The sequence below is a fragment of the Taeniopygia guttata genome, chromosome 18 (genome assembly GCF_048771995.1).
Source record: "Taeniopygia guttata chromosome 18, bTaeGut7.mat, whole genome shotgun sequence".
NCBI lineage: Eukaryota > Metazoa > Chordata > Aves > Passeriformes > Estrildidae > Taeniopygia > Taeniopygia guttata.
The window spans coordinates 7,153,200-7,180,359 of NC_133043.1; the positions used below are offsets into that span (position 1 = coordinate 7,153,200).

A 27,160-nucleotide genomic window follows, 5' to 3' on the forward strand; every position below is an offset into this window, starting at 1 on the left:
GCTCCTGGGGAGTGCCAGGGGCTTGAAGCTGGAAAGGAGTGAAACACTCTGTTTTAAATGTGGCATCTCTTTGTTTTCCACCAAAACAAGCCTCATCCACACGTTCTGGAGAAAGCCTCCAGCTCCCCACCACACATCCCGAACGGTGAGCAGGTGATGCCATCCCCAGGCGCTGGGAAAAACAGCAGAGGAGAAGAAGAGCGAGAAGGGGTGGGCAGCCAGGGGAGGAACCAGTGTGTCCCTGCTCTGGTTTTGGTCAGAGGAGCAGAACGTGTGCAGGCTGCGGGGTTTGGGGTCCTTTCACAAATACTATTACCAAAAACCTCCCAAATCGTCGGGATAAAGAGTCCCTCTAACACTGTCTTTGAGCATTAGAAAGGAAGGCGCTGCTTTATTTTTGTCCAACAGGGGTGGCTGACGAGTACTGGCCTCCTCACAGATGCAAATACAGAACTTTTCCACTTATTTATACATTTTTAGCAAAAAAAAACCATTTCATGTTCATTGGTTCTAAGTCACATCATTCACTTTATTAATTTGTATTCTATCCTCTGCTGGTTATTGATTTCTCACTCTTTATGTCACTTTGCAACACATTCTGATCCTTTTATCCTCTTTTTCTTGGATGGGGAGTCTCCACCTTTCCCGACCTTCACCTCCTCTGTATCTTCTTGTTGACTGTTTTCCCTTGCTGTGCCTCAGCTGTCCTATAAGTAGTAGAGTTGTCATGCTTTGTCACTTATTATTAAATAATCTGACTTTAGCTCAGAGCCTTGCCAGTGATTTTTAAGGTGATCTCAAATCTCTGGCTCATAGCACCCAGGTGAGGGCAGCTGCTCGGGGGTGTCAGGGGACCCCTCTGCTCCCGGCTGCTCAGCTCAGGGGTCCCTGGCAGGTCCCCAGCCCCAGCCCTGCCCTGTCCCCGGTGTCCCTCTGCTGCAGAGCAGGATGGCCATCAAGTGGCTGCTGCTGGGACTGGCACAGGAGCTTTTTATCTCCTCCAGGAGAGCATGCAAAATCCCAGTCCTGCTCTGCAGGGAGTGGCAGGCCAGCGAAGGGCTGCTTCTACCCCAGTCACTGGGCCAAACTCAGATCAGTAGCTGAGGATGCCTCTGGATTTTCCTCTCCTGTGCTTGGCTATTGTGAATAAGTCTGTGCTGTCAAATGAAAACTTAATGACCTGAATCTATCCGCTATTGACAAAATGTGGTTTATAATTGCACAGGAATTCAAGTAGCATGGCTAAAATAATGCTAAAAGGGCAAAACCTAAAGAGTTTGCTTATTCCCGAATAATTAAGATTTCATAACTGAGCTTGACCTTTTGATTAATAACAAACCTGGTGAGTTTTCACTTCCAAGAGTTGATCACTTTAGATATTTTTGTAAATCAATCCGCTACAAATATTCTATGGAATTTTGGTCTGTACATTGCAGCTACCATGGCTTGGGAGATGCTGCCTGGCTTTGGGAAGGAGCTGGAGCAGCCCTGATGGCTTGGGGTGGAGAAAAATAGTAGGGGGAGGGTTTGAAAGTGTGTTTCCAGTGATGGTTGAAGTTCAAAGCCAGAGCTTTGCTTCTGCTCTGCCTGGATTTGGTGTTTGGACCTGGGACATGAGCATGTTGTGATTCTTGGGCTCTGGGCTGTCTCTACAAAGAATAGGTATGATCCTATCTGGGTACTTGGTCATGATGTCCCACAGATGGGAGGTTTTATTTCAGTCCTTTGGTTAACTTGTTTCTCAGTTTTTGAAGTGTTGCTGCTTCTGTTTCCATTAAAGAAACTCCTCTTGTGACAAAAACACTGTGAAGGTCACTAGATCCCTGGGAAGGAAAACACAAGCTTTGCTTTTCCTTTCTCTAAAACAATCAATTTACAGACTCTCTCTGGGAATGTCAGGCATTGTACAGACACCCTAGGCTCTTGATGAAAGTTGATGTTGTTTTTTATGAGTTATATTCTCTTACTCTGCAGGAAACAGGCATTTGTCTGCTTAATTTTGTTCTAGAAAAAAAGAAGTAAGTGAGAAAACAGAAACAGCAGAATGTGGCTCCTGTTTTTCTCAGCTGGATGGACTTACCTGCTTTGCTTTTCCTTTTCCTTTTGTCACCTCATGTTGTCAATCACCAGGGCAAATCTGACAGGTGAGTAAAGTGAGTAAAAAACAATAATTTACCTACTTTGTGAGTAAATTATTCCTGTGGGCTGGCTGGGGGTGAGGGTACCCAAAAGCCACGGGCATTCTGCTGGTCCTGCAGGAGAGTCTGCTCCACACTGGTGACAATGACACCTTCTGGTGCTAATCTGGGCTCAGAAGAAGCATTGTTTCCTGCCAGGATGAGAAACTCAGACCCACAGGCTGCGATGCTCGGGCTCTGAAGGCACTGTAAGGCTGCAGATGGTTCTAATTTGCTAAGATCTTTGAAATATGTGGATTTATTCTCTTGCTAGCCCCTGGGAATATGCATGTCCTGACTCTGCCAAGGCTCTGTGACCAATAAATGATCTCTGTGAGGTGGCAGAGCACCAGGCATGCATTTGGCAGGTAGGGGTGCCCAGCAGCTCTGCATGGCTCCTCTGGCACCCCAGGGAACCTCATTCCCTGTCTGTGCCAGCTGTGACACAGAGCCAGCCATGCCAGTGGGCACGTGCCTGGACACAGGTGTGCACTGAGTTTGCTCCAGTTTATTGTTTTCTGTGAGAAAAGAGACCATATTTTAATCATTAAAAAAAAGCCCAAACCAGATCCTACACTAATGGAGTTTGATGCTTTGTCCTCCAGGCTTCTCCAGGCTTGCAGGAAAGCAGCTGTCAGAGAGCAGCACTAAAAAATAACCTGCAAGTGGGAGCAAGCACAGAGTTCTCCAAGGATCTCCTGTGCACCTGCTGCTAGGGGTGTTTCACCCTAAAGTGACTCTAAATTGGACAGAGATGGATTTGATGGGTGGTCTGTAAGATTTTTGCTCCAGGGGCAAAAAACTCTTGACATATTTTAAAAACTCTAAATATAGGAAATAGACCCATTATTTCAACTATTATCTGTGGTGGTGACTGTGGCTGTGTGTCACTGACCATGACCTGAGTCCATTTGCATCAGCTCTGCCAAAAATTGATAAAGATAATTGGTATCATTTCCAAGTTTACAACGTAAGAAGCAAAGGAAGTAATTGCTCTTGTAATGGCTCCTAAAGTAGGTGTGGTCATTGATCCATTTTCCCAGAGGGAAGCTGCTGACAGATGTGACACAATCCTGAGATTCTCTGTAGGATCTGAGCCAATTAAAGATCCCAAATATTTTCCAAAGCACTTATCATGTCTCAGGTCTGCCTGATAAGCTGGGATCTGTTGGTGGAGCTCTTTCCAGGGCTTTTTGGAGCAGCCCCATCTCCACTACCCTCCCTCTGTGGTTTGTTGAGAGCCCCAAGCTCAGCCTTTCTCTGTGTGACAGTGACACCAGGCCTGGACCCCTCTGGGGATCTGGCACATGCAAGGTTTTTAAATCTTCTGGCTCTGCTGTAATTACAACTGTAATTCTGGGGCAGAGATGCCCACATTGGGGATTGCTTTTAGAAGTCGACCTTTCAGATTGAAAAAGCTTCAGTGCATGTGCTGTTAGGCTTGTTAATGAGTTTTTCTTTTAGAGCAGGATTTTGTTTTAACATAGCTAAAACAAGCTAAAACATAACTAAAAATAGTTTTAAAATAATAAACAAAATACTTGAAGCAGAAGTTTTTTTGAGGATATATCATTATTCTGCCGCAGGATGGTAACTCCAGATTATTTTGTACTCCCTGAAAATAAACATCCTTGTAGAGCTATTGCCTGCCTATTAGTCAGAACAATAGAAGGAAACGGAATTTTAAGAAGTGTGAGTTAAATGCTGGAGATTGAGGAGACAAGGTGAATACCCTAAACATGTATGAGAGAAACCTGAAACTCAGCTCTGGATGGACAGCAGTGACTCCTCCCTCAGCTGTGCTTGGTGCTTCATCCTGCACTAGAACCTCTTCCCTTCATTCCTCTTATCTACCGGCTCAGGCTCTGGGAAACCACTGGGAGCAGATCCAGCCCTGGAACTTCTACCCTAGTTTCTCTTCTGGAGCTCCAGTAGTGGAAGGGTGAAAGGTCCAGGCTTTTTATGAGAAATCAGCCTAATTCCTGACATAATAGAGCAAGAGAAAAGTGTCCCTTAAAGATTCAGGGAGCTGCACTCTCACTTGCAATTTTATGATCTTATCACGTCATGTCAAAAATGTTTTCTCACTATTTTATGTCAACATGTTTGATTTCTCTCTGCTTTTATTATTTTAACATCAGTGGCATCAACAAGCTGTGTTGATGCTGAGGTTATGTCATCTATCTATCTATCTATCTATCTATCTATCTATCTATCTATTTATCTATTATCTATCTATCTATCTATCTATCTATCTATCTATCTATCTATCTATCATGTCATCTATTCCAAGGGTTTCCTATTTCATTGCTAGAACAACAATCATCTTCCTCAGCAGGGACCAGAGCTCTCCCAGGTGAAGCTACGTGCCTGAAAACAGGCATTGAACATTTTGGACTTGATAGAGTTTTTTAGCTGCTCGATTTTTTTTTTTTCTTCCCCAGTCTGGGGAAATTTCAACTTTTAAATTAATTCTTTTATAAATTTTAAAATTATAATTATTTTTTAATAAAACCAGAAATCTTTCAGCAAAAGAAAACCATGATATTTCTTTGTTGCAAGGGCCAGTTTGAGCTGTTGCTGATGGCTGAGACTGAGTGCTTTTCATCCTGGGAGCTTTAATTCTTTTCAGTTGTGCTCCAGTTTGTGGTGCTCACCTCTGGATTGGTTCTCAGCTATTGCAAAGGGATGATTTCCTGATCACCTGAAGCAGTGCTTGGTGCCACTGTCCATCCCTCCAGGTCTTCACAAGCTTGGTTACCTTTGCAAGGGACAGTAGGTCACGGACTGGTGAGAAAAACTGGTATCATTCCTGGTGGAGTAGGGCAGTATTTTAGCACAGAGAAGGAGGAGAATGTCTTGTTATGAAATTATTTCATTCCTTGGAGCATCTGTGTAAAAGCAGATCTTGTTTGGGAATGTGTGCACCAAGTCAGAGTTGTGCAAATGGAAGGGATGGTGTAAAGAAACCCTGAGCATGGTCTGATAGAAAAACTCATAAACTTTCTGGCAATTAATCTAAAAGAATTGTGGGTGTGAGGTTCTGATGCAGCTCCTGACTGAATGTCTCTTGCCAGTGTTTTGCTGCAGTTTTGTGTTACAAGTTCCAGTGATCTGGATTTGCACCAGTGTTGTGTTGAAATAAATTTACTCTGCATGTGATTTGGATGTTTCACAAATATTTTTAATTTAGCAATTACTTTTACATATGTTTATGGATGGAAAAATACAAATACACTGCCTTTTGGCTAACCCCATTCTGTTCCATCCATAATCCTTTAGAAACTCAGAGCTGTTTGGATTCAGCACCTGCTTCATCCACTTTCCCTCATGCTCTTCTGAGCAGAAAAAGGAACAAAGTTACAACTCCAGACCCTTATTCTTCTGTATATTCAGAGGCAGAGAACATCCTGACACTTGTGGAGGGCAAACCAGCTCTGCTGGCCTGGGCTGGATCCCAACATCCCATCTCTAAGGATGACAGTGACTTGCAAGTAGCTGGTGGTCCCTTGGGATGGACCTGCTGAGCAGGAAGGTGCTGGGGACTCCCTGAGCTGGAGTTCACATCAGTGCTGAAGAGCCCTGGATGCTGCACCTTCCTGCCATGGATCTGTCTAATCCCAGATGTCTCACTGAGAGTTTCTGGGCTGGCACCTTGTCCTGTAGAAAAAACCCTTCTCTCAATGGTTCTAAGCACAGACCACAGTGATGGCTTTTGTGAACCCCACTTTCTTGTCCTGCAAGGACAGGGGAGGTGACATTCCATGTTTCTCAGGGTCATTTACATCTTCATGGCCATCTCTTTCACATCTGTTTTGTTCCTCTGCCCCTGCAGACCGTATTTCCCACATTGCCCTGCTCCCACATTTGTGTATTTTTCAGATCTAGTTTATATTATTGGAGTATGAGCTAATGGCATGTGGACATGCTGTGGCTTTAGTTGTTCTGATCTGTGATTCCTTCCTAACACTTTCTGATGTTTTCATTTTTCAGACAGAACATGAGGAAATGGCCTCAAGCTGTACCAAGGAATGTTTAATTTGGACGTCTGGAAGAATTTTGTCATTGAAAGGATTGTCAGGCTTTGGGAGGTGGTGGAGTCCCATCCCTGGAGGTGTCCAAGAAATTGCTCTGGGCTCGGTGACAAGGTTGGCATTGGGCACAGGTTGGACTCAGTGATCCAGGTCTTTTCCAACTGAAACGATTTTGGGATTCCATGATATTTGCAGGTAGCACTGAGCAATTTTTGGCACATGATTTCACAATCACAAGAGTTGATTGTGAGTTCACTGCTGTGGTGGTCAGACACTGAGTTAATTGACCAGACTTCCTCAATTCATTTCCCATAAGACAAAACTCCCTTCCTGTTTGTGCCTTTACATCTGGATAATGAATTTACTGCCTTGTTAATAGAAGGAAAAAACTCAGTAAAGACTGCTGTATATCTATGCCTATTTCTAAAGGGGAATGAAAACGTGAAAGGCTTCATTGTCCCCCAATTTAGTTTGTACAGTCCCTGCTGGATAAGCAGTCTTGGGGATTAACAAAGCTGTGAGTTGCCAGGGTTGTAGTACCTGAAGTCATGTTTCTCTCTGAAACAGATCTTTTCTGTGTTGCACAACTGACAAGGCTTCAACTGCAAAACGTTAGCAGTAATGAGAAATATCTGTGGTGCATCAATAAATGAGTATTCTGTGGGACTGGCCTGTAGCCTGCCAGCATCTGGCTGTGCCTCATGGAAGAAAAACACCTCTAGAGAAGACTGCAAGTCAGTGCTGGAGGAAATGGTATGAGTCCTCAGAGAGCATCAGTTACACCAAATGGAGTTGGAAAATTTAATAAAACTGTGCCATAGGGAAGAGTGAGACTTTGGTACAAAAGAGTCAGTTTAGAACAACTAGAATTGTTGGATAAAGAGCTTCAAGTCATTTTTGTGCTGGGTGGGAAAGAGAAGCTATGCTCACATAAGGAAGTCCTTGGTTGCAAACCAAAAAACCCACTGATGTTTCAGAAATGATGTTGCCATCTGCAAGATCCTTTTACACCTTGAGCTGAAATTGCTCCATAGCTGGAATGGAGACCTCAACGGCATCATGGTCCAGGAGGGAGGGCTGGGGGTGAGCACAGCAGAGAGGGAAACACAGAGCTGCAAAGGGAATTTCCTCTTGGTTTTATTGCCTTGCCTCAAGCAGGAACCAATGAGCCTTGCTGCAGAGTGTCTGTAGGGGAACTGCTCTGCAGAGAATGCCCACAAATGCCCTGCATTGTTGGGTGCTCCTTGGGCTGCAGTGAGGTTAACACTTTCTATCTCCTCAGTGTGCAGGAAATATAATAAAGTCACCAGCCTTCTCCTTTTGGAGAAGGAAAAAGGGTTCAAAATCTCCAGATGCCTGTAAAAGAACAAGACAGGCCCAGTGGTGTCAAGGTGACAGATGTCAATAGCATTAAACCCCATATACATTTATCCTTTGGAACACTTATAAGAAAATTGAAACACTGGTTCTTCCTTTCCAGCAAGAAGCACTAATCTTACCTCAGTATGAAAGTCCCCTGTGTCACAAAACTCATGTGAGATAGGATATAGATGTAAATTCCCTGGTTTCTCCTGCCAGAGCTGAAATAATTTCCTCTGAGAACAATATCCACATCATCAATCGACCTTGTTATAAATGGCCAAATTAAGGACAGTAGAGTTACATGCAAAGCCTGAATAATACAAGGAAGAATACTGAAGGAGTTAACTTTCCACTGTTAATTTCTTTTCCCTCTTCCCTGACTATCTGTGAATATTCTTCTTGGTTTTGCACAGGGCAGTAGACTGTAGCATGTGAACAGTCTGGATCCTCCTCATGAGGTCTTGCAAACTTCTCCTCTGCTGTTTGTGATGCTGTGATTGCCTTCTACTGCTCCTGCTTAATTTTGCAGACTTTAATTCCCACTGGCAGGTTTGCTTGGTGCTGCTGAGCAGCACGCTTGGCTTTTTGCTAGCCTGCAGTAGAACACCTGCAAGGGAGTTGGGGTATAAAAACTCCTGGGTTTTGTGTTGGGAGAAATGGTTCAACAACTTATTTCACACATCCTGAGGAGGTGGCTTTGGTTTCTGAGCTGTTGCTGGGAGGTGTGTAGTGCTGGGACTAAGACTGAATATCAGGGACAACAGGATTAAAACTCTGTATGGGGTCTTGAGCTGGTTTTCCTGGTTTGCTATTTGAGCAGTGCTCCCTCCCCTCAGCAAGCAATCTGCTCCCTAGATTTTACCAGATGTGGCTGGGAAAGATATCTCCTTTTGGATTTTGGATTTTGTTATTCTCTGGGCAACCCCTGAATTTAAATTCCTCAGAGTGCATTTGAGCTGCCCTGAGATACCAGGGAACACGTCAGGTGGGTCATTCATCGTCTTTTGAGTTTCCAGTTGTGCTCTTTGCTTTAGAGCAATAACACAACTGTTTGTGTCTCCATCAGTGGACATGCTCTACAATTCCTTTGGTTCTGTTTTGAGACAGGAATGCCCAAATCCATAGAATCTGCATCCTATGGATGGAGACATGAATGTGAGCAAGTTGCTTGTCTTCTAGAAAGAAGGTGGCTGAGGAGGCAGTGAAATACCTGTCAGGCACACTGACCTAGGAGCAGGTTTGGAGCACTTAGTAAGTATCCTGATGGTAGCTTTCCTCTCGAAATCCCAAAGCTGGTTTTGCTTTAGCCGAGGATAAACTGAAATACAGGAAGGGCAGGATGCTCCAGATCCCACTGAGTGACCTACTGTGGGCTGGGATGTGCTGCTGGGTGATCTTTAGGCTTGCAGGCCTCTTGGGTGTTGCAGACTCAAAAAAAGGACATACAACCACAAGTAAATATACAAATTTCCCAGTCTACCAATGCTTCACTGTCCAATAAATGGCCCCAATGGAACTTGTAGCTGGTTATTTCCAGGGTCTGGACTGGAGGAAGGGAATAAAAATAAAATATGTAATCTGGGAGCCAGCAGAGCTGTTGCTGCTGTTCCTCTCCTGAGTCACGTTCTCTGTTTGATTAAAGACAAATGGGGAAATCATGACAGCTTAAAGCTCATTTTTCTTTAATTGAGTATTTCCCCTTGCAAAAGGAAGACCCCATCCTGCTGCTGCAGGCAGCACTGTGTTTGCTTGGCCTCTGGCAGGGCAGGGATGTGCAGAAGAGCAGTTATTTTCAGCTGGCAGAAGGTGAATGAATCCCTTTGTGCTGGGGTTGGAAGGACTGCAGCACTTTCTCAGACCTGTGAATCTTTTGTGAGATCCAGTCTCCTACAGAAGCCAGATTCTGAAAGCAGCTAAATCTAAAATTGGAGTATCAGTCATTCAGAGCTGCCCCATCCTGTCTCACATTGTAGAGACCTGTGCTTTGGAGAGCTGCAAGGATTTGCTCATTGCTGTTTCTCCCAGACAGCTGCTTGTAACTCACTTCAAACTGATCAAATTATTGAAATGTTTTCAATTATGGTCCCAAATGTGCAACCCTAACTTTCCCAGAGACTGAAAAATTACTTCTAGGCCATTTATGTGTGAGACATCACTACAAGAGCAGTTTTTATGAGCTGGGCAGGTCATGGCAGCAACCACTTGTATTTAGATCTTTCCTGTATTAGCTGGCTGGGGTTCAGCTTTGTCGTGTCTGCATGTATCACAGCCAGTCAGGGGACAGTAGTAAAGCAAAGAAAACATGTACTTTGCACTACACTTTGTCTATGCAGTTCAGAATACATCAAATAGATGAAGGAGGATGAGGCTAATTGCAAATATTCCTCAGTAGTGACTTTTCCAAGGCGTTATCAAATTAGGCTATTGACTGCCACAGGCTCTAAGAAAAAGTAGAGAAATTAAATTTTCCTCTTGTCAGAGTGAGCAGACTCATAGACGTAGGAACAAGGGTGGGCTTGGAAATAAAATCATAGAACTGAGTGGGCAGGGTGCATTGGAAAGGGGTGAGTCAGGGTGGGCAAGACACAGCTCGTGGTGCTGGGCACAGGAGAGAGATATGTCCTCACAGTCAGATCATGTGGCAATGACGCAGGCTGTAAATCTCCCCTGCAGCCATAAACTCAAAGATAAAATCGTGCTTATTTTGCAACAGAAAACAAACACTGAGATGAATAACTGGAGTGCTTGAAGAGATAGAGAAAATTGTTTTTTTTTCCTGGAGCTCCTTGACCCCGAGGGAGTCAGAGGGCTGGGCTGGGATGCCCCAGTAGTGCCATTTAGCAGCAGCTTGGTGCCATCTCTGCCTGGCATGGTGTCAGTTCTGGCCTTGGCCTTGTGATTTCCAATGAAATCACAGGTGGGTTTGCTGCCTCTCTGTCCGACTGCACTGCAGGACGGCTGCTTTGGGCTCCAGTGCATAAGCCCCTGTGAATTTGCTGGCTCTAGGGCAAATCTGCAAGTAGGAGTAGCTTATCCCAGAGGCCATTAGGCCCCCTCTACACATCCCTGTGTCTTAGGACAAGATGACCAGGGAAATATCAAATTTCTTTAAGATTATTTTGAAAGAAGCTGTGTCTCCTTTTATGGGCTGCTCAGAGGACTCTTTTTAAAGATCACACACACAGAATCACTGGGTTGGAAGAGACCTTCAAGATCACTGAGTCCAACCCAGCCCCAACACCTCAACTAAACCCTGGCACCCAGGTGCCACATCCAGTCTGTTTTAAACACACCCAGGGATGGGGACTCACCCTCTCCCCAGGCACTTTATCACCCTTTCTGTAAAAAAAAAATTCATAATATTCAGCCTATATTTCCCTTGCCAGAGCTTAAGACTGTATATGATTAGTTAATGCATGACAAGGCATGTCATTGTGTTGTTCTAAAGAAGTCAGAGTGCTGGCAGCTGAGAAATTTAATACAACACCAGTTTTTTTCAGCTGAGGAGGTGTTTTACAGCCCACTGTATATCTCAGTATGCCACAGGGGTTTATAGGATGTTAAACCACAGCTTTTCTAGAGGTTAGGGGAAAGGGCAGGGAAATGATACATTAAAACTTAAAGGAAACTTAGAGAAGGGTTAGACATTTGTCTGTCAGTCAGAAACCCTGGGTACCACATCTGCCACACAGTGGGAATCCCTGACTGGAGGGGGCTGGGGGAGGATGCAGTGTGCTCTGCCTATCCATGGGATGCTGCAGAGAATTTCAGACTTTCTGTGCTGACAGGCACTGACCCCCAAGAGAACACTGCATTTCACCTGAGGCCGTGGAGAAGCTTCCAAAATGGAATGATAGAACTGGGATTGTGGGTGTGGAGTTAGAATAGAAGTGTGTAATATCACAGTGTGGAAAACTTAAGAGTTTAAGGGTTTAGAATATAGTAATATATATAAAGCAAGATGGAGGTTTTAGGGCAGAGGCTGCTCCTTCTTCTTCACCTTCTTCTCCACCGTCTTCACCTTCTTCTCCATGGGTTTGGGTGGTTTTTTGTAATTGGATAAAAAAGTCTCCATTGCAGCCATGGATGGTTGGTTATTAAGTTAAATGTAAAAATAATTGAGGTGTCATTCCCTAATTGGACAGTTTATCCTTCAAAGGCCTTGTAGAGAGAGAGAGGGGGCTCCATTTTTAGTTTTTTAGAGTGAAGTGCTGTAGAACTCAGGGTTTGTGAGACTGTAACATGGATAAGAACTAATAAACATCTGAGTCCAAACAAGAAATTCCATCTCACACATTTAATCCCAACCCTGGATTAAGAAGAAAAAACAGCTACCTTAGAAAGTTTATAATTATCCAGCATCCATTTGCAGAAGACAGCTTCCTCCACCTGCCTTTGGGTCATGCTCATCTGATTTTTGACCTGAAAGGAAAGGGGATAGGGTAGAAAGTAGAAAACCTGAGCCAAAACCTCTAGGAATGTTAGAAAGAGGCAGTACCTGCAGTAAAGCTTAGGGTAGGTGGGGGAAGTAGATGTGAGAATGTACTGGGGAGTGATGTTAATTCAATTCTGAGTGTGATTATTACCTGGGGTCTCAACCATTCTGTTTCTGATGTCCTGAGCCTGGCACCTGAGTAATGGCAGCCAAATGTCCTGGTGCTGGCTGGAGCATTCTCTACAAGCCCTGAACTCTGCAGCCAAATTTCTGCTCTGGTGATGCAGAAACCTCAGGGGACTGCACCTGGTGCATCTGGGAAAACCATGCCTGACAACAGCTTCCTTGTGTGAGCAGCTGTCTGATGGTACACAGGTATTTGACTAGTGAATTATTTGATCCCTTGAATTACAAAGATAACTTTTGTGATACTGCCTTCATTGCCATAAAAAATTATGGCCCTCTTTATATGTCAGCCATAAATTACTCCATGCACTGTTTTAATGACTACCAGAATAGCAAGGGAGTCCCTTCCAAACATGAAAGTGGAGGTTATACAGGTGAGATTTGGAAACCAAACACTAACAAACTTATTTGCTTTGTCTCATGGGCTCAGACACCTGGTATTTCAGGAGAATAGAAATTTCCTTATGTTCTCTTTAGCTCTAGGGAAACAAAGATTTTTTTAAGGTCAACATGGGGTTTTTTTTCATAGATAATCAAAGAAAATATGGGTTCCATCCTGAATTTAATTTACAGCTTTCTCTTTTTTGATTATTTTCTTTTATTAAAGGAAATGTAACATCTGGCTTTGATATTAGACGATAAGTAAACAACTTATTCTGATAAATTGTTTTCGTTTCCCATCACAGAAGGCTTTGAACCTTGTTTTGAACTGTAATGGAACTTCTTTGTCCAAAATACTGTTGGTTCACAGAATCAGAGAATAGTCTGAGTTGGAAGGGACTCTTAAGTGAATAGCCTATTTGGGATCAAACCCAAAACCTTGGCATTATTAGCACCTGCTCTGACAACTCAGCAGATCTCAGGTTGTATATCTCTGCAAAACTGGAGGGGTTTTGGATTTCGGCTTCTGTGTATTCTGCTCTCTGGGATGCTGTTGGGTACTGACTGTGCCATAGCAGTCAAAAGCAGCTCCCTTGGACATGCACAGAGGGTGCACCAATGCTCGGAAAAGGGGGCTGTTTCTCCTAAAAAGACTTCAAAGCATTTTGAGGTCAGAGGATCACCACAGCAGATACAGTTCTGGTTTGGCACTCTTGGAAGAGAGTGTTCTAGGTATGACTGCCTTTTAGAGGAAGCTCATTTCCAGGTTTTGCTGAAGAAAAGGCTTTGGAGAATTGCCACATACACTTAAGCTGCCGATGTGTATTTCTTGCAAGACAATGGTTAGTTGGATTCCATACAGTAATTTTCCAAATTCTGCTATTGGAATTTGGAAAAACAAAACCAAAAGTGAGCTGTGGAAGGAAGAGAGGTGCTTTATTCAACTTGCTGTCTCCCCAGGCTAGATTACTGTTTCAGGGTGATTCAGCCAATATCTGCAGCTCTAAACGGGCGACAAGCACAAACAGTTCATGATCTTATCTTGTAGGGAGAGCAGCTTCTTGCCAGGCTTCAAAATAACTCTCCCAACCACTTAAATAAAAAAAAATAATAATAAGAGAAGATGCTTAATACTTGGGAAGGTGACTGGATCATCCTACAGTGAATAAATGAGGGAGTTTTGGGTGGCTACACAGCTGCTGGGCCTGGTACAAGGTCCTGGCAGCAGGGACTGCTCTATGTGCCACAGCACAGGCTTGGTGGGCAGCTGCTGGGTTGGGCCTTGTTGCCTTGTGATGTTCAAGATCACCTTAATTTGCTTCATCCATGGATCCATCCATCCATCCATCCATCCATCCATCCATCCATCCATCCATCCATCCATCCATCCATCCATCCACCTTAATGATTTAAGGTTCCAAAACCTTTTCCAACTATAAATATTCTATTACACTAAGCAAAAGATCAAAATTGTCTACAGTCCATCTGTCCTTGGGGTTAAGAAGTTAATCTCCTCATTCCTGCCCTTGGGCACTCTTCTGCCTCCAGGGCAGCTCCTGGAAGAGGAGATGTCCTCATGAGGTGTCCATGGGGACTTAGCACAAGCTCTTTCTGCCTGCAGCATCTTGGGTAGCTGTTCCCTTGATTTGGAAAGACAGGTGTCTGTTAAGGAAGGCAGGACCCTCCTCTGAAATGGAAAAACAAATTTAGACCCCCCCTCCCTCCAAATTGTTATAAATTTGAAATTAAGGGAGGCTCTCAGGCAAAAATATGGGAGCAGAAATAACAATTCTTTATTAGGGAAGAAAATAAAAAGATAAAATAAACAATGTAGTGAATCAAAACACTGACAGAGTCAGAACACAACCTGACACCCTGTTGGTCAGGGTGTTGGCAGCAGTCCAGCTGGAAATTGTGGCTGCAGTCCACCTGGAGTGGCAGGTGTGGTTCTGTTGGAGCAGTGATCCTGTCTTCCTGCAGTAGAAGAGGCAGCTGTTCCTCTGGGAAATCCAGTGCAGGAAAAGCTGTGCTGGTGGTCCAGAAACTCAAGATTATGTCCAGGTAGGAACGTCTGGCTCCTCCCTCTGGGTGGAGCATCTCACAATGGGATGTTCTAGTTCTTGTCAGCCATGCAGTGACATTCAATAGCCCATTATCAGCAGATGTCTCCCCTGAGAGAGGATTGGTTTGTGGAAGAGTTAAAGAAAACTGCCCAACTGAGAGAAGATAACTGCTACACCTCTAAAAGATGGCAATTGAATACAACTTGCCTTGCCGTCTAGGACACTGTTGATTTCCTCTGCAGTAATTCATAGGTGCCAAAAGAAGAGACGTGGTTTTTCACAGTAGGCTCTCCTCTCACACTTCTGAGCAAAGCTGAATGTGCATGCCCAGCTTTGTAGGGTAACATTTTAACCAAAGCCTGAAAACAACTTTGGTTTTTCTTGTGGCACCTGATTGATGAGTGGCTTGGCAATAAAAGCATTTATGACCCTACAACAGCTGTCATAAAACACTGGGCTTTTCCTTTTTATGTTCCAGCCATGCATTACCTTATTTATCTTCTTAAGGTACCTCATTAGCAGGGGAATTTCTCAACTCCATGAAAGTGGAGATAAGTGAGATTTGGAAGCCAAAATCAAGGACAAAGCACACTGAGGCCAACAGTCTATTGGGACAAAGACTGTTAATGCTGAGACCCAGGAAAGATCCCCATGCTGCATTACTACTTTTAATTTCCCAGAACATGAAATAAGAGAAACAAGATGTTATATTTCCTTGAAACAAAAAGTAATAGAAGCCCAAAACACTTCTTGTAATTATGCATATAGCTAAGAAAAACTGAGGTTCTTCTGTGTTCATAGTATTTGACTTTCATATCTTCTGGTTAATTTATCATGTTGAGTTTCTGGGTAAAATTCTGGTTAAAGTTAACATTGGTATTCTGGGCCAATAATTTTGGATTCAGCTAGAAGGGATTTTGTGCTGTCAGGATGGAACAAAGTAAAATATTCCTTGGCCTTACGAGAAGGTTCATGTTGGAGATTCTCTCTCTTGGAAGTTGAAATGAAGCCTTGTTCAGGAGTGGAGTTTGTGGGATTATTGAAATATAAATACAATTTAATTAACAAGGAGAAGTTCCTTACTGAAGACATAAATTACTAATACATTTTTTCTATTTATCACACAGTTTATAGTCAAAGGATGCAGTGCAAACTCTGTAAAAACTAAAACTTCTCCAAGCAGTTTTTGGGTACTGATGATCTTTGCCTGTTCCTGATAATTCTAAATTAGGCAGTTTATGTTACTGAATTTCTGAATTTCTGCCCTATGCTTGCAGAAAGTTGATGTTTGAGGAACTTGGTATCCCTCAGAGGGAACACTGAAAAATCACATTATGCCTGGGCCAGGGGAACTCAATGCTGTGTCTCTAAGGAAGAGGTGAATCAGAAACAACTCTTGTGTGGTTTGCTATTACCAAATCCTGTTCTTGAAGCCTAACCCTTTCTGTGAAAATTAATCAAGAGAAAAGAAAAATTAAAATTTTGACTAATATTCCCAGAATATTGCTATCTTCAGTGGTGCCAGCTTGCACTAGAACAGCTGCTATTTAGTTTGGCTGGCTTTGAATGAAGGGTTCAGTGCTGTTAGCATTCCTCAAACCAAGCAATCTTCTGGGAACCCCCAAACCCCCCAAATTGTGTTTTTTCTGCTTCATTTCATAACTGCAGCTTGTTTCCTTGTTGTGATTCACATCCCATTTTACAACATATTAAGGCAGTCCTGGCTGAGAGTTCAGCCCAACTTCTCTAGAGATGTAGAAAACTTATATATATGGTGAAGGTGATCCTTCTGGGCCAGGGCAGGGTAACAAGGGCACAGGATAAGGGAAACAAGGAGTTTTGTTGTGGGTTTTGTTGTTGGCTTGTTTGGTTTTGGCTGTGTTTGTTGTACAGGTGGGTTGGGTTTCTCTTTGAGAAAATGTCTCCAAATTAATGTCCTGAGCCTGAAACACGAGAGTGAAATGGCAGACAAATGTCCCAGTTTTGGAGCATTCTTTTTAACACACAGCTGCTGCCCTGAGCTGGGACTGTGAGAGCACAGCCCAAATTCACTGGAGGGTCAGTGTGGTTGATCAAATTGAAGGCTGATCAGTTCTATATGATGTCTGCTAAATAAACCCCTGAAACTGAGTTTCCCTGAGGGTCAGCCTCCCTACAAGGGCACAGGTGCTGCAATGCTCAGCATAAACCAAGCACGTGAATCCTTCCAGCAACACTCCTTTTATCCCAGAGCAAAATCTGCAAGCAGAAACTTCGTTTGAACTTTCTGAGTTGAGTGTCACGTCATAACAATAAGGACAAAGTGCCATAAAAGAGTGGTGTGGTGAAAGAGCGAACTGTGGACTGGGAGAAAGCATTGCTATTATGAGATCTAAGTTCCTGCAAATTCCAGCATTTCCTGCAAATTCCAGCATTTCCTGAAAATTCCAGCAGTTCTGACACTTACAGCAGCACAGACTTACCTGGTTTGCATTGCTCTGTGACGCTGCTGGCCTGTACTTCTGAACTGAAAGTGAAAATGCAGTTTCTCATGACACCAGGTTGCATTAAATGATGGGAGGAGCCAGTGAAATGGGTTTTTCTCTGAGATCCATTGACTTCTCATTTCCTCTGGAAGAGGAGTTGAATGATTTGGGATCTGGAAAAGTTGCACGGGCACTCGGAGAAGGGAAGAGACATGAAGGCATCCTTGGACACAAACAGCTTCTGAGGTACCGTCTTCTTATTTTGAGGGTCCTTCCTTCCACCCTGTTCTCTTACAAATTCCTGCTTTCTTGTTTCGCAGTAGGCATTCAGAAACAGGCACTGAAATGTCTGTGGCAGGAGGGAAATTCTCAGTGTGCTGCACACTTTCTCCACAGGGAAGAAATGTGCTGCTGGTGCTGGTGATGTTTGCAACTAAATAATACCACATCTGTAGCCCAGACTGGCAACTTCCAGAGAGCTCTGTGTGAACTCACACTGATTGTGGGAATTCGGAAATCCAACAGCTTCCTCTTAGTGCATTTATATAAAAGTGTGGGTGACCTCAGAAATAATAAAATAAATGTATTAACAGCATTTTCCTGTTCATGTAACGCCTGAGTAATTTTTCCATATCCATCAATATTCTTTTTTTTTTTTCCTCATAGCTCCTTAGAATGTCTAGCTAATATCTTATTTTCCAAAAGTTCCATCCTGTCATGTTTGCAAATAAGGAAGAATTTGTCAGAAGGGTTGCAGGAGAAATCCATGTAGCTCTTCTTTTCAAGGAGCTGATTGTGCATTTCCCCACATCCAGCCTAACTAATGAACAATCCAGCCTGGCAGCTCTGGGGGTTCAGAATGAAACGAAACAGAACCAAAACACAAAGCATTAGTGGTTTTAAAATAGAAGAAGTAAAACCAGTGAAACACTTCATTCTACTTAATGTACTGCAGGCAGGGGAAAAAAATGTTACCAAGGTTTTATAATGCTGTAGAAATTTTGTTTCAGAGCAGGTGAAGGAAAGCCAAAGTGTGGTTTACACTTAGGATTTTTTGCAGAGATTTCTCAGCTCAACCACAATGTCCTGCTGATTGCTCTGTCTGCAATAGCTTTTTGGAGCTTTAGATACCAACTGCAGCCAAATGCTCACAAAGGAAAAAGCTGCTTTATCCCCTCACATAATTTTGTATTAGTTTTTTTATTTGTCTTTATTGCAATGGTTTGTTGTTAGTGGTATACAGCAAACCATGATAAGGAAACGTGAGGGAAGTGTGATAAGGAAAGTGATACCAAAATTCTCTTATGTAAATACTTCTCCTTTTCTGGGAAAGAGAGTCGAAAATAAAATCTGTATGGTCTTCTGAAGTTCCTTGAGTTTTATTCTGTTGCTGCCTTGCTTCCTTCAATAGTACTATTTTCTCCAAACTGACTGCAACTTGAGCCTTTCCCATGGGACCCTTAGGGTGCCAGATACATCTTTTAGAAATTCTGGTGTCTTGTTCCACCAAGCTGGTTCTGACCATAAAACCCACAGACTAAATTGCTCCTAAAGCTATCGAGGCCAGGGTATGTGGCTGGAAGAGAGGTGAGAAAAGGCAGTGTTTACAGCTGGATTTTGTGTGTCCATGACTGTGCTTAATGGCTGTTTGGAGAGGGGAGGATATGTGAACCCTGGGGCAGCAGCTCTGCTCTGCTGGCTCCTGGGGGTGTGGGGGGGACTCTGCTTTGGTCACTTTGGGGGTCCCCACTGAACTGTGCCAGAGGCAGAAAGCCTGAGGACACACACTGGAAAGGCAGTGACCTGGTTTCACTTGTGCTGGAGTAGGAGGAAACATGGGACATCAGATTTTAACTTGGAGAGAGAACCTTTGCTCTGCTGAAAATTATATTAGTGCATTGGAGATTGAATTTTCTCCTTCTCCTTCTCTTGGAGTTTTTTCATTGTTTTGTGTTTGTTATGATGCTATGGGGATAAGGAAAAGCCTGAGAGTTTCAGGTAGTGATGTTTCCCCAAATAGATCCTTTCAAAACCAAATCCAAAGGATCTTGTTAGGGCACTGCAGATTTCCTGTCAAATCCTGCTGGTGATCTCAGGTGGGCTGGTTTGTGGGTCAGGTCTGCCCTGGGGGGAGCTGGGTGTAAGTTTGATGAAGGAACTCCAGCTCTTCCTGTTTGTTCCTTTATTCACCTACTGCTTGTTCCTGACCTGCTTTTAGGGTCTGACTTTACTCTGTTACAGCTCTGCAGAAAACTTCAGAAGCTCTGATAAGTGAAAGTTTCTATTACTTTGAAAAAGAAAGGGAAACAGGCAAAAAAAAAAAAAAGAGAAAAAACAAAACAAAAAAAAATGGATGGAAACTATTTTCTGTCCAAAGAATGTGTTTCAGTTTAGATTTGAGTGTTTTATTGAAGTAAGTTTAAAATTGATGTCAGAAGCTGGCCAAGACAGCTGGAGAGTCTCCAGATTTTAAGACAGGTCAGGGGGGCAAACAGAGATTTGCTGGATGGTGTTCTGGATGAAACTGAAAAGAAGAGGGGGAAAAGGAGGGAATGTCACCAGAGAGAAGAAGAAGGGACACGTCTTTGACCAGAATAAGGAGAGGGGTGAGAAGACTACACAAGAGAGGACCAAATAAATGAGGATACAAGATACAGACCTCACACTGAAAACTACTGGGCAAAACCCAAATCTTAACCTCTGGGCAAACAACTCTGCCAGATGTGCTGCAGCTGTTCTGTGCAGCAAACATTCCCTGGGGTACAAATCCTCTGGAGGCATTTAAAAGGCAAGAGGAGGTGGCACTGAGGGACGTGATCTAAGTGGTGGATTTGGCAGTGCCGTGTTAACAGCTGGACTCGAGGGTCTTTTCCAAACTTCTGATTCTGTGATTCCAAGATCGATGTCAATCCCTTGGAACTCTGCTTATCTGCAGGGCAGGAGGGCCAGGCAATGTTAACTGTGCTATGCAAATCAGGGAATGAGATAAAGTAATGTGTGAAATATGAACGATCAGAAAAAAAATAATTAAAAAGACAGGATGAATTTTTTATGTATGGGAAGAGGCAGATGAATTTTTTAGGTGTGAATTTTTTATGTAAGAGAGGAGATTGTTGTTGACACCTGGTGGGACCAGAGGAAATCCCTGCAGGACTGTCCACGTGAGCAGGATGAAGTGCACAGAGGTGGTGGAAGAGGGTGTGTCCTTGGGTTGTGTTTCTCCTGGCTCTCCTGTTTCTGGGAAATGGGGTAGAAGTCTCAGCAGGTCGAGATCAGCACAGACCATAAGAGATAAGAGATAAGCATTTATTAACGTCTCTTGAATGCATAATTAGGAATTAGCATATAACTAATTTGGAAAATTCCTCAATGTACTCCTCAGCTAGTGGCAGCGAAAAAAAAAGTTGTTTTAATGAAAGCTTTTGATGAAAAGCTCCTTTTTGAAAGGAAAAAAAGGGAAGAAAGCAGTTTGTATTTTCCAGAGCTACTCTGCTGAGTAAAGTTAGGTGAATTTTCTATAATTTTTTTCTTATTTGGCAAGTATTTTACATCATCATACATACATAAAGCATACATCACAAAGTCGTGACAATTTTATTTAAATGAAAAATAACTTCTCGCTAAATCCAAGGATGTTTTGAGAAAAAATGCCAAGTTGTTGTTTGTTTGTTCGTTCATTTGACATGAACAGATATTTCCCATCAGATCTCCTAAACTAAAAATATAATTCGATTTGACAGTAAATATTTCATCTTGGGCCAAGTGAAACATTCATTCAACATAATCCATCTTATGGATGGATATTCAGCATATCCATCTTAATTTTCTGGTGTGTTTTGGAAAACTGGAGAAAACTTTGGAACTTGGAAACTCAACTTTGGAAAATTTGACAGCAAATCAAGCTGTTATTTGCTGCTCCTGCTGAGGGGTGTGTGCAGGGTCACTGCCTGGAGGAACACGTGGACACGGAGCCCCCTGCCCAGCAGGCTCAGGAAGGATTTCCCTCTCCCTGCAGAAGGACCTCGTGTCTCCTGCTGCTGTAGATCAGCCAGAGGTGCAAAGGGCTGTGAGTTTGGCCCTTGCAGAGTGCAGAAGCAGCTCTGTGAGCAGTGTGAGGGTTCCTCTGCCTTGCTGCCATCCCAGGACCTGGGCTGGAAGCAGCTGCCTGGTATTTTGTCGGAATCTGTGGGTACTGATGATTCCGAGATTGTAGAAAGTCTCTGTCTGTCAGCCCCATTGCCAAAGCAGAAGCCATAATTGGTCTGTGCTGGTTTCAATGTTGTTTATTCTGTTTATCTCTAACATGTTCTGCTGCCCTGCCGCAGCTCTGTCCTGCAGGGCAGCGTGTGGGGCTCTGCCCTCAGTGGGATGGTACAAACATTAAATACCACAAACTACCTGTGCTGGATTTACAATAACGTGCCAATATCTGTCACCTACGTTGGACAGTGTGTCCCCAGCCTAAACCAACAGAAAAATGCCAACACCACAGTGAAACACGGAGGGCATGAAGAAGGAGAAAAAGGACAAGGCACACCCAATTTCCTCCATCTTGTCCCCTTTGGACCCCTAACCTAGAATCCTAAAATTTTACTTTTGCACCCGTGTCACACTTAATTATTACTCATATCAAACACTCAAAGCTTGTAATTCATCCTGTAAGATTGAAAATTCTTTCCATGGACAGAGATCACAGACAGTGTCTCTGGGGGCTCTGTCCAGGGGGTTCCTGACCCCTGCCAGGGTCCCAGGGCAGCCAGGGCAGCCAGAGGGAAGCCCTGGATTCCCACAGCATTTGTTCCGTGAGCTGTTATCTTTTTGTCTGGACAAAGAGAACGGAGGCACTGGGTGCTAAGCACTGCCTTTAATTCCCCACAGGGAGAAGACTGAGGGAGAAGCCTGCCCTGGCACTGTGGAGGATCTGGGAGGATCTGGGCAGCCCCATGGACTCTCCCCATCTCCTGCACTTGGGTTTCCTGCTCCTGGCTCTTGCTGCTCCCCGTCCAAGTGAGTCTCTGTGTTTGACCTCAGTGCTTTCCCCTGCACTTCCATAGGCCAAAACCTCTGAAATGTTAGGAGAAACTCAGCTGTGCCCAGTTAAAAGCAAGACCACAAAGCCTCTAAGGTGAGAAAAGAAATGAAGGAGGTGAAGGTTGATGTGTCTGACCTGTCACAATCTCCTCTTTTGGGAGGGGTGACAGTTTGGGTCTGTCTGATGTCCCAAAGGACTGACTCTTTCCTGAGAGGGTCTGAGGGAGGAAACCTGGGACACTGCACCCAGACTGGGCAGTGTGGCAGCTCAGCTCTGAGCTTCAGTGGTCCTGGGAGCTGGCAGTGTGTTGGAGGAACAACTCGTGGGATTGTGCCAAGGAATTTCAGAAGGAAAGAGGACAAGAACAGGTGAGCTCAGCAGGAGAAACATCTTCAACTCACCTCACAGGCTGTCCGTTAAAAACACAGTGGAAGTAGGGGGGGAATTCTATCATGTTATCCAAATGTTTAACCCCAAAAATTATCCTGGGAACTGGCCCCAATACTGTATAAAATTTGCCCTTTGGCAGACAATGTCTCCAAAGCCATGACTAAGCTTGTCCACCAAGACCCATCTTGTTCTCAAGCACTAAACATCCAGGGAGAAAACCGGTGGAAGTTTTTTTTCTTTGTTTTTCTTTTTTTTCTGATTTAGATATTGCCATGTCCAGTGCTGGCCCTGCTAACAGGACACAAGGCAGAATTACGACAATCTACTACTGCAAGGACTATAAATACTGCACATGCAAGAAAGACCAAAACGATTTAAAAAACTTTACAAGAATTGCCGAAATACAAAACAAGAGAAATACTATTTCAGATGTCCCAGTTGAGTTGGTGAACAACAAATCACACATCACTGTTTGCTTTGAGCATGCAGATTCCTCTCCTCAAGGAATGTATGGCCTCTACTCAGACGAAAGTGGTCAACCAAAAATCTGGTGTGGCAACCTGAATTCTGGAGGTATGATGTGCTAGGAACCTGGTTATTAACTGATGCAAAACATAAGCTCTTTACAGATGTGTTGTTATTCTTAACTGCATGTGAAAACCTTCCTACCTTCTTCAAACATTTCCACTCTTGATCCCCAGAACACCTCATCAGCTTTGTGAGAGGGAAATCTAATGACAATGATTGATTTGGACTGTTCAGGAATGAAACATCTCCAACTCGTAGCAATCATAGCAATCTCCAACATTTTGTGCAACATTATACACTTTTTAAATCTATTAACCTCTTTAACATCTTTAGCCCTTCACTGAAGATCTTTTACATGATTCATATTTATAATCAAAAATTTTTACATTTCATCTTTCTCAGGAAATGGAGGAGGTAACATCAATACTGAGGAGAAGAATGTTTGCTGTGAAGCAGAAGCAGTTGCCTGGAATCACAACTCTCACCTGAAGTGCTACATTCAAAAGTCACATCCAAAACCCACATCACTGCCAATTGCCATTCCTGATGAGGAAAATCTAGGTTATTCTCTGCTTGTGTTTTTTGCCTTTTGCTTTGAGAGGGTTTTTTCCAGACAGATAGATGTGAACAGAGTTTTACATGGGCAGGAGATGTCCTGTGCGCTCATAATTTGAATCCACACATGCTGCAGCCAACCAGTCTCAGAGACCTTGCCTTGGCAAATGGACATGGCCAGTTCTGGACAGAGATGTCCACAGGCTCAGGTTCCTGCAATTACATAGTGACAGACACAGAGATGCTGAGGGAAGCGGGGACATGATGGGTATGCAACAAGTTCCCAAGAATTGACTTTATCTGTAAGTGCTAAATGAGACTTTGCCTCCAGACTAAGAGGACATTTGTCAACTAAAGATGACATTTATAAATTCAAATTTCTTTCATGGTAGAAACCCTGTCATCTTCCTTAGGGCATGGACAAAAAGGTTTTTAAAAACCACTCAAAGTGTATTTCCTTATTTGAACTCTTCATCAAGGATGGGTCTCACCACTTGTTGTTGGTCATTTCAGATAAGATTGATGTCCAAGGGTATCTGTTGTGCTGGGGTGACAAGAAATTGCTTTGAATGTTGATAAAGTGAGCATTATGCCATCTTCTGTAGGACATGATGAGCCAGAGGCTCTTTGTTCTCTCATTCATCAGTCCCTTCTCTCCCTATCAGATGGGGCCAGTTCCTTTGTGTGGTGCTTACGAGGCAGCGCATGCCTTAACCCTCCTGCTTGCTGCACTTGGATGCTCTGTTTTCTTCTACTCTGCAGGTAATCCTGAATTTCTCACCAGCAAGAGCAGCCTTGGCATCTTGTTGGCATTCCTGTTTGCTGGGGTTTGCGCAGGATGGGGCACCATGTTTTACTTCTTGCGGCTGCGGCGTCGCCAAGGTACAGTCTGACAAATTGTGTGCTGCCTGTGGGTCCCACACTTGGAAGTGGGAAAAACATAAAGGGTTTTCCTCCTGGATGTCATCTCCAATGTGTTGTTCCTGCAGTTTTTAATGATGTTCACTGGGCTGACAGCTGGGATGAACTCTCCTCCTGTGGCCGCCGTGACAGTGCCCATCCGGTGGCTTTGTTGTGAAAAATAAGCACAGAAGGAATTTCCTCACTGCTTCTTCCTGAAACAAGAGGGAAGCACTGGCAGGGCCATGGAGTCACAGGGTTCAGCCTTCCCTCCGTGGGATCCTGCTCCTTGGAGCAGTCCCAGGCTGCAGCATTGCTGTGCAGTTTCCCTGGCAGGGATGTGTCCCAGCCAGGACATCCAGGCATGGGCTGAGAGGGCCTTCAGGAGAGTGCTTCCCTCTCCCAGCCCTGCCCACTCCAGAGCCAGCTTTAATTTAAGAACAAGTATTTCCTAAATGCATCCAGGAGGGGAGTTTGTTTTGCAAACCAATATGAAAGGAGAGAAGTGGGATGGGCTCTGTGGACACTTCTGAACCTGCCATAATGGCTTTTCCCCTCCATCCTCTGTCCTCTTGGCTCCAGTGTTTTTAGCACCTTGTGTATGCCTGAGGCTGAGCCTCCTTTCCTGTTCCTAGTCCATCCCCTGATGCTGCTTTTTTCTTTCTGAGAGCCAGAGGATTAAATATCCAAGTCTGAATTTGTTTCAGGAGGAGTTGCACAAGTGCGTGCACAGCCCAGCAAAGGCAGCACAAAACCAGTCTCAATGTTGTTCCATCAATAGATTAATGGATATATCAGTGTGAGGGGTAAAATTTTACCATTAATGACTGCCCTGAGGTCCTGCCCTGGGGTGCAATGTCCAGTGATGTCTCAGGTCTGTCCTAGAGCCTCTCTAAGGCAGAAGTTGATGGGTCACAGCACCAAGGCAGGGTCACAACAGAGCCTTGAAGCTGCCCCCTTTGTGGAGCAAGGGGTGGCCCAGTAGAAGATGGGAGAGGGGAGGTGCCTGGAGGACTTCAAAAATACATGCATTTTGTTCATAATTCTAACTAGAATCTACCAGTTTCTTTGGTGGCCTCACAGATTTTTTTTTTTTTTTTTCAATTCTGCAGCTTTTAAGCAAGACAGACAGTCTTCTGACAGAGAAAACCTCACACATTCATGATAACCATGTCAAGGGAGAAAACTTCTCTGCCAGCAGCACCCTCCTCCTCTCTCACGATGCACAGCGACCAGCAGAACACAGACTGATTTTCCATGAGCACTCCTGCTGTAGCATTCCCAAATATTTGTTTTCACAAATGTAGCTTCACCACATCCACACCTTCCCTGAGCACGATGACTCTGGTCCAGCTCCAGGCCTTTGTGAGCAGCACAGGCAGCACCAGTACCCCCATCCTCTCCTGCTGCTTGGCTGCAGAAAGCAGGCACCCCAGGCTGTGGGGCTGACAGCAGCACAGGCTGAAAGCAGCTGAATTCTCTCTGTGACAAAGTGGGAACAGCTCTGGAGCACTTCCCAAGCCCTCTGCACGCCTTTCACTTTGGAGTGCCACAGCAGCACCCAGGTGCCTGTATTGTTTTAATTCTCAGGTCATCTCTGCATTCACCAAAGCTTTTCCACCATCAGCTGGCTGGTAGGTTGAACTGGAAAAGCTGGGATGAGATATTTGGTTTTTCCCCCACCTGCAGACTGAGTCTGAATGTTTGTTCCTGTGCAGGGCTGGGTGGGAGGTTGTGTCCAGCTCCCTCAGGAATGGCATTGGGTCACAGAGGCCTTGGTCTCCCCCCAGGCTGGACAGAACTCTGGCATCCATCTTCCTGACAAATTAGCCAGTTTAGACAACGTGAGATGAGTACAGCCCCTTTGGTATCCTTAAATCATTCCCCATTCCCACTTGATTCTAATAAATCCTCAGCTTTTGCATTGGATCTGATTTAGATCAAAAATCAGTGGCAGCACAAGGGGAGAAGCAAATTTCTAAAACAATGGGAATGTTTGCTAAATCACTGTCCTTTTGTCACACAGCTAAACACAAGCACACACAGGGACAGCTCTTGGCTCATTTCTGCTTTGACTGGATTTTGTTTGTAGCTGTTTTTTTCCTCAGTGTGCCTTAACCATCCAGTCAGTAGCAGAGTGAACCTTGGAACAAACTCTGTTGTGCTGGTGCTTAATATCAAATCTGGATTTTACTGATCCCCTTGCTGGTGATGTTTTCAGAGATCTCCAACACTTGGAACGGGTGTTTCCCATTTGATCCTTCTCCTCCTTGCTATTCATTGCACAAGTGCTTCTTGCCCAGTTTCTTGGGATATTGGGGTCACTGGAGAGCTCTAAGGGTCTCATTATACATTTGTATACCTTTATTTCTCAGGGTAGCCTGGACTTACACCTTCTGCAATCCTCTTTCAGAGAATCTGTATTATCCAATTTCTGATGTTATTAAATGCTTTTATATATATATAAAAAAGTGTGTTTTCTTCTATTCTCTGCCACTTTTCCTTACCTTTGCCTTCCTGATTTAGATCTGACACCAGCTCCAGTTATCAGGCTGAGTTGACTGCAGCTTTTATTTTGAGAACTAATAGGATTTTCCTGGGAATCTTCAGAGAGAACTATATTTTCTGTGTCAGTGACAGCAGCCACTTTTT

General features: G+C 43.9%; 1 protein-coding gene across 4 annotated transcripts; it reads left to right on the forward strand.

The window, feature by feature from the left end:
* The first annotated feature begins 1,871 nt into the window (after positions 1 to 1,871).
* On the forward strand, positions 1,872 to 26,979 carry LOC101233381 (uncharacterized). Of its 4 annotated transcripts, XM_072937033.1 has the most exons (7): positions 1,872 to 2,144; positions 6,171 to 6,325; positions 21,982 to 22,110; positions 22,790 to 23,098; positions 23,456 to 23,614; positions 24,371 to 24,490; positions 25,621 to 26,979. In XM_072937033.1, exons 3-7 carry the CDS (start codon positions 22,047 to 22,049, stop codon positions 25,671 to 25,673), a joined length of 705 nt encoding a protein of 234 aa, XP_072793134.1. In that variant the 5' UTR covers positions 1,872 to 2,144; positions 6,171 to 6,325; positions 21,982 to 22,046; the 3' UTR covers positions 25,674 to 26,979. The 4 variants fall into 4 exon arrangements, 2 of the variants coding, with proteins under 2 accessions (XP_072793134.1, XP_030142921.4); XR_004369462.3 differs by lacking the exons at positions 1,872 to 2,144; positions 6,171 to 6,325 and adding an exon at positions 17,000 to 17,349 and having other exon boundaries at positions 24,274 to 24,490; XR_012058590.1 differs by lacking the exons at positions 1,872 to 2,144; positions 6,171 to 6,325; positions 24,371 to 24,490 and adding exons at positions 17,001 to 17,349; positions 24,274 to 24,370.
* The last annotated feature ends 181 nt before the right edge of the window (positions 26,980 to 27,160 follow it).